This window comes from Echeneis naucrates, chromosome 24 (genome assembly GCF_900963305.1).
Source record: "Echeneis naucrates chromosome 24, fEcheNa1.1, whole genome shotgun sequence".
NCBI lineage: Eukaryota > Metazoa > Chordata > Actinopteri > Carangiformes > Echeneidae > Echeneis > Echeneis naucrates.
This window is the reverse complement of record NC_042534.1, coordinates 7934097-7951809: the sequence shown is the minus strand read 5'-3', so window position 1 is coordinate 7951809 and position 17713 is coordinate 7934097. Positions and strand designations below refer to the sequence as shown.

At 39.6% G+C, this 17713-nt stretch overlaps 3 protein-coding genes across 7 annotated transcripts in view; 1 reads left to right on the top strand and 2 right to left on the bottom strand.

Moving 5' to 3' along the window:
- The window catches only part of wasf1 (WASP family member 1), a 45406-nt gene extending 43181 nt beyond the window's left edge, over nucleotides 1-2225 (bottom strand). For 3 of the 4 annotated variants that reach the window (XM_029496396.1, XM_029496398.1, XM_029496399.1), the window contains exon 1: nucleotides 2091-2225. The gene's annotated coding sequence lies outside the window, so the exon portion shown is untranslated. Of the gene's footprint in view, nucleotides 1-1212; nucleotides 1267-2090 lie in introns of those variants that run through there. The other variant, XM_029496397.1, reaches the window with a different exon arrangement.
- A 981-nt stretch (nucleotides 2226-3206) lies between these two features.
- Nucleotides 3207-16009, top strand: cdc40 (cell division cycle 40 homolog (S. cerevisiae)). Its single transcript, XM_029497041.1, has 15 exons — nucleotides 3207-3403; nucleotides 3762-3848; nucleotides 4029-4158; nucleotides 4283-4369; nucleotides 4486-4625; nucleotides 4709-4805; nucleotides 5234-5373; nucleotides 6093-6167; nucleotides 6373-6418; nucleotides 8015-8116; nucleotides 9028-9143; nucleotides 10015-10148; nucleotides 12564-12640; nucleotides 14457-14601; nucleotides 15186-16009. Exons 1-15 carry the CDS (start codon nucleotides 3212-3214, stop codon nucleotides 15361-15363), a joined length of 1746 nt encoding a protein of 581 aa, XP_029352901.1. The 5' UTR covers nucleotides 3207-3211; the 3' UTR covers nucleotides 15364-16009.
- mettl24 (methyltransferase like 24) overlaps nucleotides 15812-17713 on the bottom strand; it is a 28052-nt gene continuing 26150 nt past the window's right edge. For both annotated transcript variants that reach the window (XM_029497042.1, XM_029497043.1), the window contains one exon: nucleotides 15812-17014. In XM_029497042.1, coding sequence (XP_029352902.1) covers nucleotides 16697-17014 — 318 coding nt within the window. In that variant the 3' untranslated portion in view covers nucleotides 15812-16696. The remainder of the gene's footprint in view (nucleotides 17015-17713) is intronic.

Below are 17713 nucleotides of genomic sequence, written 5' to 3'. Positions count from 1 at the left end.
TGAGAAGTACAAACTGTGCAGGAATGTCATCCCTCGCAGCAAAGACTTCACAAATAGCATCAGATAAAACCATGGCAATGAGTTTCATTCTATTCTGGGAATACACCTGTAGGTAAAGGTCATACGTGGTGTAAAACCAAGCAACTCTTACAGAGATCCTTGCATCAAAGAACATTTTACATGGATAGACTCTTCAGCTTTCCCTGCAAGCTAAAAAAAAACATTTGCTATTACAAGAAAGTCCCAAAAAGTCAACTGCTTGCAAAAAGATGCGGGCAACAAGAAACACTCTTCAGCGCCCATCCTGTCAGAAAGGGTGAATTTGGTTCACTGGTTTGGTAAATGTCAATTTGGGAAAAGCCAATATGTCCACTGTCTTACACAAATATGTGATCCCTCAGAGCTGTTGTGAAATTTATCCTACAGTTTCATGTCATGTGACAGTCTGGATGCCACTGTTGAACACTGATCATTTTAACAGCTGCAAGGGATCTCATTTTATTTTGTCCAAGGAATCAGAGCTGCTTCGACACAGTACCCTATAGATTTTGTCTATGGAACACTTCTTTAAAACACCAGGCTTTTCTGTAAAGTGAGCACATTAATACAAATTCTGTCTATCAAACTGTCCTCAATTTAATATGTGGATTTAGTCTCGAGAATCTCTTCCCTGCACATGAAATAAATGAAAATGAAAATCAGCGCTTCTTATTTGTTGATAGCAGCATAGTGTTGAAAATGAAAGAATTTCGTCTTTGAGACAGTAAATATCTAATCTCTAGGTAATGAAATATAGTAACCAAATGCATAAAATTCTTGGACCCATACAATACACATGCAGTCACTACTGGACTTACACCCTGCTAAGCCCCAGTTCTTCTCTTCTGTAATATCATCACATTTGAATGTAAATGCAATACATCAGAATGACAAACCAGCCCCACTCATCCCCTGTCAAAAGCAGCAGCATACACAGAATTTATCAATGGCTCTGCAGCGGGTGTTTCTAAAAAGGTAATTCATTCATCACCATTCCCTCATCAGATCACACATTTCTATTACAGCCTTTTCTCATCCTCCCAATTTATTTGGAGAGATGGAGCATGCTTGACTGCAGGACAGCATTTATAGACTCTCGATTATGCTTAAATTGACAAGCTCCAGAAAATATGTAGCACCACATGAGCGGGTGTAAAGTAAAGTACTGAATACCTTCAAGAGGTCACAAACTTTAAAAAGGCGATCACTGTGCAACAGTCACTAAAGGACACGGCTTCTCATGCCCACTTTTTCTTTTCTGCACTTGAAGTCGTACAAAGAAGGTTTCGTATTTCACAAAGCATGATTTTCACTGGGCTGAAGGCTACCATCCCCCATGACTGCAAACCAAGCTGACTGGAATGGACCCCAGCTCCTCTCCTCCACTCCGAGGCAAGTCTTAGTGGGAAAATTAAATCACGTAGAGCCGATGGCAGCGGTTCGCCTTATCTAGCTGTACCAATGTGCAACTCCATACCCAAAAGAACAACAACTAAAAAATAAAAAAATAAATAAACAGGCACTTCTCAGTAAAACACCGAATTGAGCAAACATTTTGCTCAATAATTAGCAGGGCATGGTAAACATTTGCTCCCTGCTTTCTCACCAACCTGATATTTTCCTCAGTCTGAATATGTCAAGACGCTGCTGCTCGTGCAGATGTGGAGATTTGGGCGACAGTCCTGTTACAATGTTGGCTTTTTTTTTTTTTTTTTTAACCATTTATAAACCTACTGCGGGCACTTTTTTTGTCCACTTTTAAATCATGCCGTTGTCAACACTGGCACATTTGTCACCTGTGTAGCCTCGCTGGGTTAATGTGGCAGACAGCGATGGCCATGCAGGGTTGAGTTACCGACACCGTTTACTGTTGAAGGAGCTCCGGTTTAAGTGCGACCTCACAACATGGTGACTCGTCAGCTTTTCAGGCGAAGGAGTAAGTTAAGGAGGAAGATGCCAAAAGGTTAAGCTAACGACACTAAAGTCACATTTTTGAGTAACATAAAAACAAAAACACGACTTCGCCAAATAACGTCCTTTTATGGTATTACCTTATATGCTTGTTAAAATGCCTCTTTATTCGTTTTCCATCCTCACTGTGCAGGGCATGCCACCGTGTCCTAGCTTTTAAATCCCCGGGTCGGATCCATGATTGTGCTGTCTCTGATATCAAATGTACTCCTGATGGAAGAGGCGGTGGCGGCGGAGAGGAGCCCGGACACTTTCTTTTTTCCAAAGGGATTCTCTGACAAACCAGCAGAGAAATCGGGATAAAACCTCCTGCGGTCAAGCCACCACCGCAATCGGTCGCGAAATAAAACACCTTTCAGATTCACCCTTATGCTAAATATGTATTTTCTTTAAAAGCAGGAATGCGAAATGATGCTTATTGGGAGGAAAATGTCCCCATTATAACCAGTGATAATGGTACATACCACTCTATTGTTGGGGGCGCGAGAAAAGCGTCCCGTGCGACTGATGTGTGTGCGCGCTTGCAGTTTTGGCTTGTTATCTGAAACCGTCACTCTGCGCTGTCCAATCGATTACAGCGATTGCTCGATTATTGAAAGCCCCACTGTACATAAAAAATAAACCTATCATTACTAAATGAATCGATCTCCCACGCGATGATTGATTATGTCAAACATACTGCACCGTGAATTTAATTGACAGTCTCTTAAACCACCATAGAATAAAGAGCATCTGGTTTTGATTATGGTTTGTTGTTATGACTCTTTTTTGCCTGTAGATTGACACAAAGTGGTGGACTTTTGTATGATTAAGTTTTTAAAAGTGTGTATTTTGTTTTCGGATGAGAGATTAGTGCTTTTAATGTAGTCACGACAAAGTAAAGGAGCAGAATCACATTTAACAACAATAAGGTCTTATAACTTAAAAAATAATTAAATGACAAAACAAATTTTATATAATGAGGATTTAATCAAATAAACGACGTTCAGTTTTTTGAAAATTCTGTAGGTCTACAACAAATTGTTATAAACTTATGTTGTATTCGAGGATACGACATTATTTATTTTCTGGCTTTTAGTACGTCCCGAGCCGTTCTTTTGCCAAGTCCAAATGGTGAAGATTGAATATTATTTCATATTGTATTTTATTGCTATAGCGGAAGTTCTGTCCTTCTGTTTCCGCTCAATTCACAACATCCAAGATGTCTGCCGCCGTATCTTCCCTCGTTTCGTATGGAAGCGATTCGGATTCAGAAAATGAGGCAGAATCTAATACCGGCACCGAGAAGGTGGAGAAGGCAGACGCGGACTCCACGGCTCACCTGAAACCTTTACAGTCTGGACACACGATGTCTTTAGCTGTCCTCAATTCAGCTCCCGAGGTTGCCGTTAAGGTAAGCTAGCCTCGTTAGCTTAGCGTCAGCTTAACGTTAAAGTTCAAGATTCCACTTAATATACTGTTTTTGCGCTGAGTTTGAAAGTGATGGCAAACTGTGTAGTTCCAATAAATATCAGAGGTTAGCTGAAGGTTTAGCCACAAGAATGATGTTTAAAGAAAACTGAAACATCGAGCATTGAGCGGAAGATGCGGTATGCTAGTCGACAAAGCTATGTGAAACACTAAATTGTTGATCGTCTAGAAGAAGGATCACATTATCGCCTTTGTGCTGTGCTGTGTTTTCCATTCAACTCCTGACACAACAGCTGCTGTGATGTGAACACTGTTCACTGATTCGCGTGTCTTTGCTTTAGGAATCTGTAGAGACTGGCACACATCTGGACCCTTCCCTGAAAGAAGTTAACTTCAACCCGACATTTGAAACCATGTTCGCACCCGAGGTGACGTTTTAATTGCACACTATTTGTTTCTGCAACAATTTCTCATTGCATGGAATGAATTTCTAGACCGATTCACTTAATCATTCCCCAATTTAATATGAGGATCGTGGGAGTTGTTGTACCTTGTGAGAGTGCATAAAAGTTTAGTAATGTTAATGATTTTGTGGTGTTCTCTCATAGTTTGGTCCGGTGAACCCATATAAAACTCAGCAGATGGCTGCCCCCAGGAACATGCTGTCTGGCTATGCAGAACCAGCTCACGTCAATGACTTTATGTTTGAACAGCAGAGGAGGACGTTCTCCACCTATGGTAACTCCACCTGTGACCTCTGACATGGCTTTGGTTGACGTGGTCAATATATGGACCCTGTTAGAGTGTTAATGACTATTTGTATTAATGTTATGTAACTCTCTCCACTCTCTACTGCTAATAGGTTATGCCCTTGATCCCTCTGTTGACACACAAAATGTGTCCTCTAAGACCTATATTGGTGCAGTAGATGAAGCTGAAAAAAACAAAGGTAATAAAAGATTTTTTTAATGTGTGGGTTTACAACAGGCTGTATAAATTTTATGTGAAATTCAGTGGAGTTTAAGAAAAAGTCTGAATTATAATCTCTTGTGGCTCTTCCTTAAGGCATAACTGTGTTTGAGAGTGGACCTAAGAAAGCAGAGAAAAGGAAAAAAGTCAAAGGTGGAGATGCTGGAGAGATTGACAATTTCCTTGGACCATGGGCAAAATATGTAGATGAGAAGGATTTGGCCAAACCATCAGAGGTTGTTTTTTGTTTTGTTTTTTAACATATTAAATAAAATATTGATCATGTAATGAATGTAACTCAGTTTACTCAAATCCATAGGAAGAGAAGAAAGAGCTGGATGAAATTCTGGCCAAAAGACAGAAGAAGGGAAGGAATGAAGAAGAGGCTCCAGGAGAAGAGAAGACCATTCTCCATGGTATTTTTATTTTTCTAATTCAATTTATGAATTCATTTGAATAGCTACGATATTCAATTAAAGACAAGTGTTAAACAGCTATTTTAATTTTCAAATTTGATTTATTTTTTGTAATTTTTTTTTTTTTTAAGTTGAGTGTGATGAGTGATTGAAAGTACATTTTTGACCTTGGGCATAGCAGTTTTCAAATTTTTCATGGAATTGCCATTTTTTTTGAGCAGTGCAAGGAAACATTGTCAGTGTCTCATTTATGAAATAGTATTCAAAACCCACAGAGAGGTTGATTGTTGCTGGTGAAGGATCTCCCTACATATGACTCTTTAACAAAATACTAATCACAGTTAACCACCCAAACATTTTCTAAAAAAGGTGTATATTGATCCTGGTGGATTTTTTTTCACGACACATTGTCTCTGTTCTTCCCACAGTTAAGGACATGTATGATTATCAGGGCAGGTCTTACCTCCATATCCCACAGGATGTTGGCATCAACCTGCGTTCTCCAGATGTTCCTGACAAGTGTTACCTGCCAAAGAAACAGATTCATGTTTGGTCTGGACACACCAAGGTTGGTGGAAAAAGACATATACCATTTGTGTGTTTTCTCTGTGAATGTCCCTTTTATCCACCAGTGCTCCCTGCACAGACTTTGCTGATACTAAATTCTGTTACTGCAGTGCTGTTTAAAAATTATTCTGATATGCAAAATATGAGCAGTGTCACATTTGACTGTCTGTGTACCCCGAGAGATAAATCCATTATGCAGTAAAACCTCTAGGGTGCTTTTGAAGAAAATTATAGCATAGTATACAAGCTACTTTTCCCTGAAATATCCAAGATAATTCTCTCTTGTTCAAAAATGCCATCTTTATAACTTAAATGTAAAGCCACTGAGTTACTCCAAGAAAGATTAGATTGAAATCTCAGATCTGCCAGTGTGCTTCGGGGAGAGAGAAATCACTCAAGTTTAAAATTGGCTCCTATCCACTGAATGTAGGAAGTTTGTCAGAGTCAGACTAATCTGGAATACAAAGAGATTTGAAAGGATTATAGGCATGTGAGAATGCCAATGTCAGTATAATAGATGGCCCATAGGGTGTCACCAGAGTTTTGTGACATTATTTAAAAAGTCATTATAATTTAATTTAAAATTGAATTTATATGTATAAGATAGAGGTATTTGGCAGCTGTTCACCTTAAATGTTTTTCCCAGAGTTTGTGGCAGTGACCAGCACAGTCATGTTAAAGTGCCTAAAATAGTTTGAACAAAATGTATTTATTTTCCAGGGTGTCAGTGCTATCCGACTATTTCCTAACTCTGGCCACCTTCTGCTCTCCTGCTCCATGGACTGTAAGATCAAGGTAAATACTCCCCAACACAAGTTACAAAAAAGTTATAAAAGTTCTTTCTTTTTTTATAATTTTGTAGTCAGGTAACTGCAAACAAAGTCAACTATGAGTTCTTTGGATTTCAATTTAAAAAATTCTGCCAGATTCATTTATTGGTGATTTAAGCATTGTGGTGTTGTAAATCTATCTGACTTATAATTTAATGTCCTGTCCACAGCTTTGGGAGGTGTACAATGAGAGGAGATGTTTACGGACATTTATTGGTAAGTAACCCCGTTAAACTTCTCAGTTCAAAATGATAGCTTACATTTTAAAAATGCATACGATGATAACATAGTATTGTGAAATTCACCCCCCAAATATAATCTATTATATACAATAACATATCATCAGCAAACATGTTGACCTGAAATGTGCTAGAGGCCTCAGACAAAACTTGTATTTTCGAAATACACAGCAGTGGCAGGATGAGCTCAGCATTACTGGATCATGAATGGCATGTCTGCTGACCAATACCAAAAAGTGTGTAGGGATGGTTTTTTTTTGTTGGCCTGTCTTTCTTTTCCTCCTCTGGATGATGGAGTCTGGGGTGTATAGGCTAATGCACGCTGGTCACTCTTAACACTCTTCCCAGAGAGCGTACACTGTCAGTATCAAGATTGTTTTCAGCTGTGGTTCTGCTTGTCAGCTCCTTCACAGTATATCCATTATTCAGCAGCTGAGGGGCAGAGGGGAAGAAAGCAGAAAAGAAGAGCAGTAGATGTAGAGCAGCAGGTGTACAGGAAGAGAGACAGAGTAAGAGTGGATTAACTGACGGCAACTCTCGTGAGGGGCTTGTGAGCAGCTGAGATTATGTTAATTATTATTATTATTGTTCTATCTTTTTCTTTTTCCCAGAGCAGCATTAGTAGTGTAGGGCTGTGAGGCAGAGAGCATATTATATTTTCACTTTGTTGTCACTGCTGCTTTTATATGTTGTCTGGTTTTATGTATATTATGCATTTGGACCTTAAGAGCTTTAGAATAGTTAAATATATTCTTTATTTGCCCCTTTTTTAGCACAATCATTTTTCTTCTGCTAAAATTGTTCCACTTAATATTATCTTTAAATGAAACCTGCAGTATAAATAGAATTTGCACACAATATTTGTGTTGTATTCTTTTAGTGTTGCTTGTCTGGAACTCAAGAAAAGCAGTCAATGTCCGTTTATGTTTGTCTGCAGATTGAGACAAAGGGTTTATTTCCTGACGGGTAGCCTTTTGTCAATAGCATGTTTCGTTGTGTGTTTGTGCATACAGATGCACAAAGCTCCGATGGCTTTCTGCAGCAGTGCCGTTGCCATTTGGTCTGCAAGCAAGCAGGGTGAGAGCAAGTGAACAGGCAGGCACTTAGCCTCTGTGGGCTTTCTTATCGCCGTGGAAACAGTGTAACCCTCGATAAAAGTCAGCTATAACAAGGAAGGCATCTGCGCATACCGAGCCCACTGGGACCTCACATCACCTACGCTGTATAAGAAAAAAGATAAAAGACTGCATAGATTTGGATTAGGAAGAGAATAAGGAGGAGAACAGATGAAAAGGCAGATTGAGCATGTAATGTTTTTCTTTCTCCTCCTCTTCATTCAAGCTCATGAAGATTTAATTTCCCTTCATTTATTACAGCCTTCTTCATCTTGCCTCCTCAACATCCTTTGTTTCCCTTAACTAGATTTCACATTCTTCCAATGAACTGGGTATCAAATGAAGGCAGCTCATGGGGAAATTTGGTAACAAGCCCCAGGAATGTATTAAGAGAGTTTTTATTGTGCGTACTTATTTATTTATTTGTAGTATATGAACATTTCTACTCTGTGTTTTAGGCCACAGCAAAGCAGTCCGAGACATTTGCTTCAACAATAGTGGGACGCAGTTTCTCAGTGCTGGTTATGATCGCTACCTTAAACTCTGGGACTCTGAGACAGGTATGATATGCCAATGACATCAATAGACAGTATGTTCTTCACACAGCTGCTTGTTCTGGCATTCAAACACTGAATTAACTAGAGTATCCACATTTTTCAATATCTTCTTATCTATTTTCTATCTTACCAGTATTTTTAGTGTGTGTTTTCAGAGGGCCATTCACATGAAATCTAAAAATGTCTTGACATATGAACACTTGAGCTGAAACAATTAGTGGAATTTTTTGAGTAATTCGTCAGTGTGAACAATATGGGTACATGGTCTAACTGGAGCCAAATTTCACCCTGTTGTTTTCCCTCCTGCTCATCTCTTTTCGTATTCACCCTTTTCAAAAGTGCCAGTCCAGCAGAGGGCAGAGAAGAGTTAAATCCCCCCCAGTTGTTGATAGCAGTGTTCCATTTGTAGACATACCATCCAAAAGTTTCTGTTAAGAATGACTTCCCAGCACACTTTACAGTTTTGGCTGGTTGTTGAGGATTAGTTCAGCATGAACTTCTGTATTTGTTTATACCTTTAGCTGAAAGTAGCAATAATGTGTGTTGGTAGATTTGTACGAAAAATGCTTAGTGAACTTTTTGTAGCAGAAGTTATGGTAATGAAGAGCCTTCATTCTGAGTGTTTGAAGTTTGATGTTTCTGTCATTCTTTAGTTTTCTGTTTTCTTGACTCCAGCTTTAGCGGTAACATCAGGCACGTGGGGATGCATCTCTGCTAAATGAACACAAGGAAACACTGAATTTCCTATGTTTTAGCTGAGGTGTCAGTGCCAGCAGGGACAGAGAATAAAGCACTAAATGCTGCAGTAGACTGTCCTTAAAATTTAAACAGCTTGACTTTTTTTTTTTTTCTTTTTTCCCAAAAGCCACTGTAGTTTATTCTGGATCTGACTTTCAATTTTCCTCCCTCCACAGGCCAGTGTATCTCCCGCTTCACCAACAGGAAGGTCCCATACTGCGTCAAGTTCAACCCAGACGAGGACAAACAAAATCTTTTTGTTGCTGGCATGTCGGATAAGAAGATTGTTCAGGTAAAGATGGTGCTGCATTGCGAGCAATTCCAATTTAGGTCTCACCACCGCCTCATGTATTTTCCAGCTGACAAAGCAGATGCACATATGAGTTTCTTTGTGTACCCCCCTGTGCCCACAGCAGCATGAAATTCACTCCTGTCTGAACTTCAAGGCACTGATGTGTGGAGTTGGGTGTATGCTTGTCAAGAAATTCATGGGTTGAGAGGACTAGAGCAAGTCATTAATCACAGGCAGCATTAAGGTGGAAAAGAAGCAAAGGGAGCAGAACAATCTGTGATAAAAGTAGGAAATCCACCACCAGAGTCGATGATGAGCAGATGAAAGTTTGGATTTCTTTATCAGTAACAAAGACAGCATTAACTGAATTGGCAATGTGATTGTGTTTTCCACAACTTTATTTTCTTTTAGTTCCACTTAAATTAAAGACATGTCTGTATGTCCATACCATTATTATCGGGTGTATTAATCAGGGATATTTTAAGTACATGTAGCTCTCATATGGGTTTTAAGAACAGTTAGCTGGTCTTTGGGAAAAAAATAAAGGATAAATGGATATAAAATCTTTTTGGACAGAATTGAGTCCTAGTTGTTTGTTGTTTAGGGACCAGTTTAATGTTTTTGCGTTTCTTTTCAATATCGATTATGTGCTAACTTTTGTTCTATTAATGTGCATGTCTGAGGGCTGTTTTATGTCAAATAGCTGTCATCACAGCCCTGCAGTTACATAATTCTCCCACAGCCCCATCATAGGAGTCTCCCCTTTTCATTTTTTTCACAACAGTCAGATAAGTTGCATTTATTTTAGTAATAATTTTTTTACCTTCTGTGTTTCATTGTTTTTGTTGTTTTGCTTCTTCTCTCTTGACAGTGGGATATCAGGACAGGTGAGGTGGTTCAGGAGTACGACCGTCACCTGGGTGCCGTCAACACCATCACCTTTGTTGATGAGAATCGCCGGTTTGTCAGCACTTCAGATGACAAGAGTCTTCGAGTTTGGGAATGGTAAGTAAATTACTTACTTAATACAACTTGAAATACTGATTGGAATGTGGCTGCGCTGCTTCATAGAGTTTGTTGTTGTCCATCTAAGCAAGGCATATAATGCTACTCCCAGATGTTAAAAACATGGTGTTGTCCAAATGTTGGTGCATAAGGGGATAAAACAACAGGACAAGTTCTGGGTATTACAGCCTAGCAGTAGTTTTGTATGTGATTCCCAGGCTGATGGTAAAGACTATTTTACTGTTTAATAGCCTCATTAGGGTGCATCTTGCTGACAGCATGTGTCTTTGTTTGTGACGCTGACTTGGACACACCCAGGTGTGTTGTTAAAGACAAAGCCTCTGCCACAGTTCTCCCGCTTTACTTACATCTGTTTCTCTGGAAGTTGTCTTTTTTTTTTTTTCTTTTTTCGTTCCTTCCTTTCTTCTCTTGATGACTAGCAGGCCAGGTGGCATTTTAATAAAATTTCTTTTGTAAAACTAAGGGAAAACTTCAGTTGTGCGTTTTTCAAAAGGCGATTCATTTTCAGGAATGCCACAGCATATCTTACTTTAGTCTGTGCTTTGTGGCCAACCAAAAGAGACCAAAAACCGCTTAGCAAGTGGTGCTGTGATAAACATATTCTGGTATTTGTTCCTCTGAGAAGTTGATGAGGGATGATTCAGAGACTGGGTGCTTTTCATTGAAATGTGACCATGCACAACCTTTTTTTTCCCTCTTCTTTAAGACTATGAGAATGGTGATTGACTGCCAAATCATTGAAAGAGAAAAAATGTGGTCAGAATAACACAGGGCAAGATAGTCTACTTTTTACGTGTGTTTGGAAGGAGGGCTCCCATGTTTTTTAGCGTGGCGTGGGAGCAAGCAGCTGAGCTGTATGTTGGGCTAAAGAGAGGCTTTTTATGGATCCCCTTATCCCTCAGATACACCTGGCTCTTGGCTCACTCCTTCTTCTCCTAGCTAACACCTCTGTTGAGAGCTGTTACATAGCAACTTTAGGTTGAATTCACCAGAGCAGTGGCTTTGTTGGAGTAGAAGTGCAGACTGGCAATGTCAACGGGATTAGAAAAGATAGAGGCATCAGTTCAAACATCCAAACATACAGGATTCAAATCAGACCCTGGTTCTAACACCCTTATTCATTATTCTTTTGGAGAGACTACATTATCTTGGGGGGGGGGGTTAGAAGCTAAAGCAACACTGTGTCAAATATTTTAATGAAAAAAGGTTAATTTGCTGTGCTGATGATGGCAATTCATTTCCAGTGCTGTCCATTTCATTATGCAAAATAATTTTTCACATTTCGTCAATATAAAAACTGAATATTGTCTATCTCAATACATTTTTATTGAAAGATGATCAGTATGATAGCAAAAATGACCCAAAGCTTCACTACAGATATTCCTGATAAGCTGAAGTTCATATGTAACATCAGAGCTGTCCTTCACTTCAGTTGCTCTCAGGGACAACAACAAAACATTTTTTAATATTTATAATTGCCAATGTGTATAGAGCATTTATCATTTTATTATTTATCTTTTCTTCCATGCTATTGCTCTCCAGACAAGAGAAAATTCACAGTGATTATTTTTAGAGCCCAGAAAAACAGATCTGATGGCCTCATTATCTTTTCAGAGTTTATGTTGGCTTGTCTGCAGACATTGGCTCTGGCAAACCCCCGGGCCCCTTTTAATGTCTCACAGTGTGCACACATGGATTCAAATGTGTTTTATGTGTGGAAAGGAGCTCAGTCCTCATTTTACTTGTTTCTTTAGTTCTCCAAAGACCATTTTTAAGTCTCGTGTTTGCAAACAGTGCAGTAGCTTTGCTCCATCTGTTGCTCATCACAGAGACTGAGACATGGCCTTGGTCTCAGCTGGTAGCATGATGAGTTCAGGACTGTTGCTCATCAACACTCGTCCTACTCAGGAAAAGGCTGAAAGACGCAGTTTCAATCTTACATTTTGTTTGTAGCAAGTTCCAGAGGTCAGTAGGAGAAAAATTGCATGCTGTTATCCTGGCTGACACACACACAGCACACTGAAATTTCAATGGTATTCTGCAGACCACTTAAGATCAAGCAACCAAGTTTTCTCACTTGCCTAAAGAGACAGAAAGGATAAATAAGTGGTTGTCATAGCAGTCCGTGGTGCAGCAGCTAAAGCTTGATTCAGATTGCATGGAGTTATTTACACATTAGCTGTAATGATGATGGGGCCTGACTTTCCATTGTGCCTGTTTTCTCTTTAGTAACAAGCAACTTAAAAACAGCTGAAGCCACTTCAGTGGTAAAATGACACAGTGTTGTGAATATTTTCCTTTTTGGGATCTTCTTGTTCAGGTTGTGCTCTCATTCAGTGTTTAACCCATCTTCAAAATGTCCTCACGCTGCTTTGTGCTTTTTTCTTTTTTAAGGGACATCCCTGTGGACTTCAAGTACATTGCTGAGCCAAGTATGCACTCAATGCCAGCTGTGACTCTCTCTCCAAATGGTAAGTAGTCAAATCCTGACAAAACAATCACACACAGCCTTTGCACTCAGCACAGGGGACTAGATCAAGACTAAAAGAACCCTATTAAAATCCTATTGCATGTCTTAATGAGGTGGTGATGGCACTTTCAGGTTCAATGAGGACATGTCAGTGCATCAGTGAAACATGAGAGGAATTGGAGTGGGTCAACAATGCACAATTTCACTTTAGTGATATTTCTCTTTAAATAGAGTTGATGTTGGTTGTTTTTCTGGGATTCAGTATGAAATAATTTCCTGCTCAGGAATAAGGGAGCCTTTGACCTTTACAGACATTCGGCCAGTAACTGTAGTGTGATACAGTGTTACAGGAAAGCTGTGATGAAGATAAGAAATTGGTATAGTTAAGAATAGTTACTATAATAGTTACTTTTTTTCCCATTAAACTGACTTGCTTAAGTGCCAAACATTAGATGGGAGGATAAAACATATCATACCACTGCTGTAAATATGAAACTACAGCCAGGATACAGATAACTTTGTTTAGCTTAGATGAAAGATGATAAGCAAAGGAAAAACAGCAAACCCAGCTCCGTCCAAAGACTAAAAAACCCCTTTGAGTCCTGATGTCATTCTGTGGTTGCCAAATGGCGAACTCACATATCCAGGAGATGGTCCAGCACTTAGCAATCCTTAAAAGTAATAACAAGACAGGAACAAGGAAATGTGCTTTGAAAAGATTTCTCAGTTGGAGATGACAGCAGTGGACACCTTACATTAGTATAAATGAAACACAGTAACCACATTTTGTGAGCAGCACATAGCTTTTGGTTTACTCAAAACATAATCCTATTTAAACCAGGATGTCCCTCATTCAGCTAACATCAGATTCATCTCTGTCCTCACCTTTTCATCTTTTCATGTAATCTTCCAACCCCCAATTCTTCCTCTGGACAGTATTCCTATTTGTACCAACATGATTTGCTTTCCTTCAGTGTATGAATAATGAATGTTTTCTCAGTGGGAATCCATTGAGTCTTCTTTTATGCCTAAATGCCCCCCCCTCCAATCTCTGGCACCACTTCCACAGCCTCTCCCCTCTTGCCATCTTTTCAAAACTGACAAAGCATTTGTCTGCTGGGAAAAATTGGTTGTTGTTGTAGTAATCCTGCATCTATTCCACCAGACGTTTGTGGACAGTGATTTCTTTTTCATTGATGGTGTATGATTGAGGGTGTAAGCAGAGGGCACTCACACACCAACAAAGTTCTTTTTCGCACCACGCTAATAATTTCCATCATGTTTTCTTTGAAGAAGTGCACTGAGACGTGTAATGCTTTGACACTGAAGCGCTGACTCTTATCACTGTGCACTGACTTGGAGACTGTAGCATTGTCAGGAGCTGAAATGCTTTGTAAAGTAGATCTCAACTGAGCAGTGACTGATGAAAAACCTCTTTTCATTTTTCCCTAAATTGCCCAGAATATTTCCACCAATTACAGCCTACCCATTGTTAAAAATATCTCATTTTACTTGACGTCCCTCCAAGAGCGGTGTGGTTGCCCTTCCAGATTTTGAGTATACTAACACGGGTTGGTAGCATCATGAAATCAGATCAAAGATTCTTGTAGCTGCCTATTAAACATTTGGCTGCACAGAGTCACGCTAATGAGACAAACTAGCAACTTAATACACACTTTAAAGCTTGTTGTGACAACCTTTTAAAGCTTGGATATGTTGAACACTCCTGATACTTCAATAAAATCTCTTTTTCTTGTTTGTTTGTAAGCATTTTGTACCAGTATGCTGTCATGCTGATTTCCTGTTTCTCTGCCCAGGTAAATGGTTAGCTTGCCAGTCTATGGACAACCAGATTCTTATCTTTGGAGCCCAAAACCGCTTCAGGCTGAACAAAAAGAAGGTTTTCAAAGGCCACATGGTGGCCGGCTATGCCTGCCAAGTGGACTTCTCCCCAGACATGAGGTAAACTGTCAGTTTATTTGTATTTTCTGATGAAGAGTAGTATTAATGTGACAACAGACAGATTGTGAGATTTTCCCAGCTCATTAATGTTTATAATTGTTGAGGTGCAAATCCTGGATGTCTAGAGTGAAATGAAAATAGGTTGGGGGAGATTTAATCATCTTTTCTGATAAACTGTAGGTGATTTAATAAAAAAAATAGCATACAGGTCAAAAAACAAAATAGCTTTGTTCTAATAGGTCAAAGTGACAAAAATGGTGGAACAGCCTCGACTGACCGCATTAGATATCTGTTCAGAAACCACCTCTTCATGTTATCTACTGTGTAGCTCCACAAGGAGAGCCAACACCCTAACTTTAGTCACCCATTAAGACCTGTTTCCTAACTTCTTTTCACCCACCACCACCCACATCAGGTACCTTCACTTCCTTTCAGTATCCATAGCAACAGAGAAACTCTTGGTTTCACAAAAAAAAAAAAAAAATCCCACCTTTTGGCAGGTGAAGGGGATAAAAATGAAATTTTCAGCAGAGTGCTAATCATCCTTCAATCACCCACCTTTCTCTTCTCTCCATTTTTGACAGCTACGTGGTGTCAGGAGATGCGGATGGAAAACTGAACATTTGGGATTGGAAGACAACCAAGCTTTACCACCGGATCAAGGCTCATGACAAGGTTTGCATCAGTGCCCTGTGGCATCCACATGAAACCTCTAAGGTCATCACTTGTGGATGGGATGGACAAATCAAACTGTGGGATTAGAAACTGCTCTTTAGGAATGGGGGCCTATGATGGGCAAAACTATACTAGTCCACTAAAGAAACAAGGGGTTTGTGTGTCCCATGGATTTTGGGAACTTTTTTTTTTTTTATGAGTGAAAGCCACAGGACTGGTATCCAGTCTTATTGTAGCAGTGTATTTTTGTATCCTCTCATGAGCTCAAACCATGAACTCATGTAATATCTAAAGACTAACACAAGCTTACCAAATGTTTCTACTGCAAAAGGCACATTAGAAAGGTCCTTTAGCATTTTCTTTAAATAAATGGTTGTTGGCATTTTTAATTGGCAGTTTATTGTGTTTAGCTTTGTAATTCTTGATAAAATGTCTGACTGTCCCTTTGTGGAAATAAACATTGTGTAAAAGTCAAGTGTTCCCTACCATTGATAATTCAGCTCAAGATCATGAAGAGAAAGCCAAACAATTTGTAATTTCCTCTTTTTTATTAAACTGCATCAAAAGATGGGAAATTGCATTAATGCAAAACATGAATCATTGTTTTTCTTTGTGTACTTTTATATAGATATAGAGAAGAAAGTCGATAATTTTGTGTGCGACATGACAACGCACTTGCCAATTGAATACCAGATGAAAAACTGATGAATAATAAAAATACCTGAGTTACACAAAATAATTCTTTGTGCGGATCTGAATGATTGTGTACAGCAAAAAATATGAGCAATTCTCTCTCCTTGTTTAATGTCTTTCCACTCATTTTCACCTCCCACACATCTTCATCCAAATATAAAACTAAAACATTATGCACAAACTGAGATATTAAAGTGCAGTTCTTCGTTTTGTCATACAAGATTCAACTACAGGGAAGCTGACAGTTACCATCTTCCACCTCCGGAGTAGATCTCTTTAGATCTACCTCTCCCCTGTTGTATTGTGCGTCCATTTCCATAAATTTGTGTATTCTCAGCGATGTCTGATGTCAGACAGAGGCAGTAGAGGCAGGACCGTGATAACACGGGTGAATGTGACTCAGAGGCTGACCTGCAGCCAACAACACAGCTACTATGAGGTAGAACACAGAGAGCCTCTGGAGGCGATTACACTGCCCCTCTACACGACTGAGGTCATTACAGGCCAGGGTGGGGAGAGCAGGAGGATAAGTAGGAGCTGGGATTTAAGCGTTACAAAAAGGTCAAAGCAGATAAGAACGGTGCGTTGGAGAGGGGGCGTGCTGTAACAAGTGCTCACACTGAAAATTCCATGTTACATAAACTTGTACATTTTAATTCAGAGGCCCCTCTGGCCCAAGTTCGGTTTTTTGGCTTCACCTACTTGATTTCTATCAGTCTTGTATCCCTCAAGGCTTCCAGCGTGTGTTCACCCAGCTCAAAGTGTAAGCGCTGCTTGCATTGAGGACATTCTTATGCAGGAAGAGGCGCGGCTTGGCTGGGTCGCTGTAGATGTGGAAGAGGCGAAAGTCGGCACGTTCCAGTTCCTTGAGCAGGCTAAACCAATAGCGCACCACAGATGGGTCATCACCAGCCACCTCAAAACCGGCCCAGTGCAGGTGAAGCTCCAACAGCAGCTGACCCACTGAGTCCAGAACTCCTTCCAGAACCAGATTCTCCAAAATCTTCCACTCTGCGCTCTCCATATCCACTTTCAGAACATCGACCTATAATATGAGAAAAGAATAATTAAAAAAAACAAAAATCACTAACTGTCCACATTTTTTATTTCTCCAGGTAGTAAATTAGTTCTGTAATAGCAATGGAACCATACTAACCTGGAATTATTGATTAAAAAAGGCTATTAAAAGATGAAAAGGAGTAATTGAAGTGTGGCCTTTGTTCTCGCTTTAGTGATGGATTGAGTGAGAGAGTGCCCTGATGAGGCTTGCTGTACTGAAGCGGAGAGGAAATGTTTCATAAGATGAATGTTAATCACACCCTCAGGTTGTATTCATGTAGGAGAATTATGCATGCCTAAAGGATCTTGGAATTCGTTGTGCCTCTCCTTGGTTGCTGCAGATGTCCATACTCCGACCTTTATGCGTTTAAAAATCTCATTGGCGACAGTTTTTTTTTTTTTTTTTCCCATCTGCACGCAGACTCAGCAGACTCTGTTTTCTCAGCAAGTGCATCATGTGGCAGATAAATTAGTAATGATAAGACTTATGGAGGGATTCTGGATTACAGGATTCATCAAAAACAGGCCCGGGGTTTTTGTCAAGGATAATTTCATCCTTAAAGATACAAGCTAAGGGAAATTCATAGTTCCATGTTTTCTGTGGGAACATTTTCTACAAAGTCAACAAAGAGCATCATCTGGCTCCATGGCAGCAGAGATATTAAAGTGGCCATGACACTTCTCT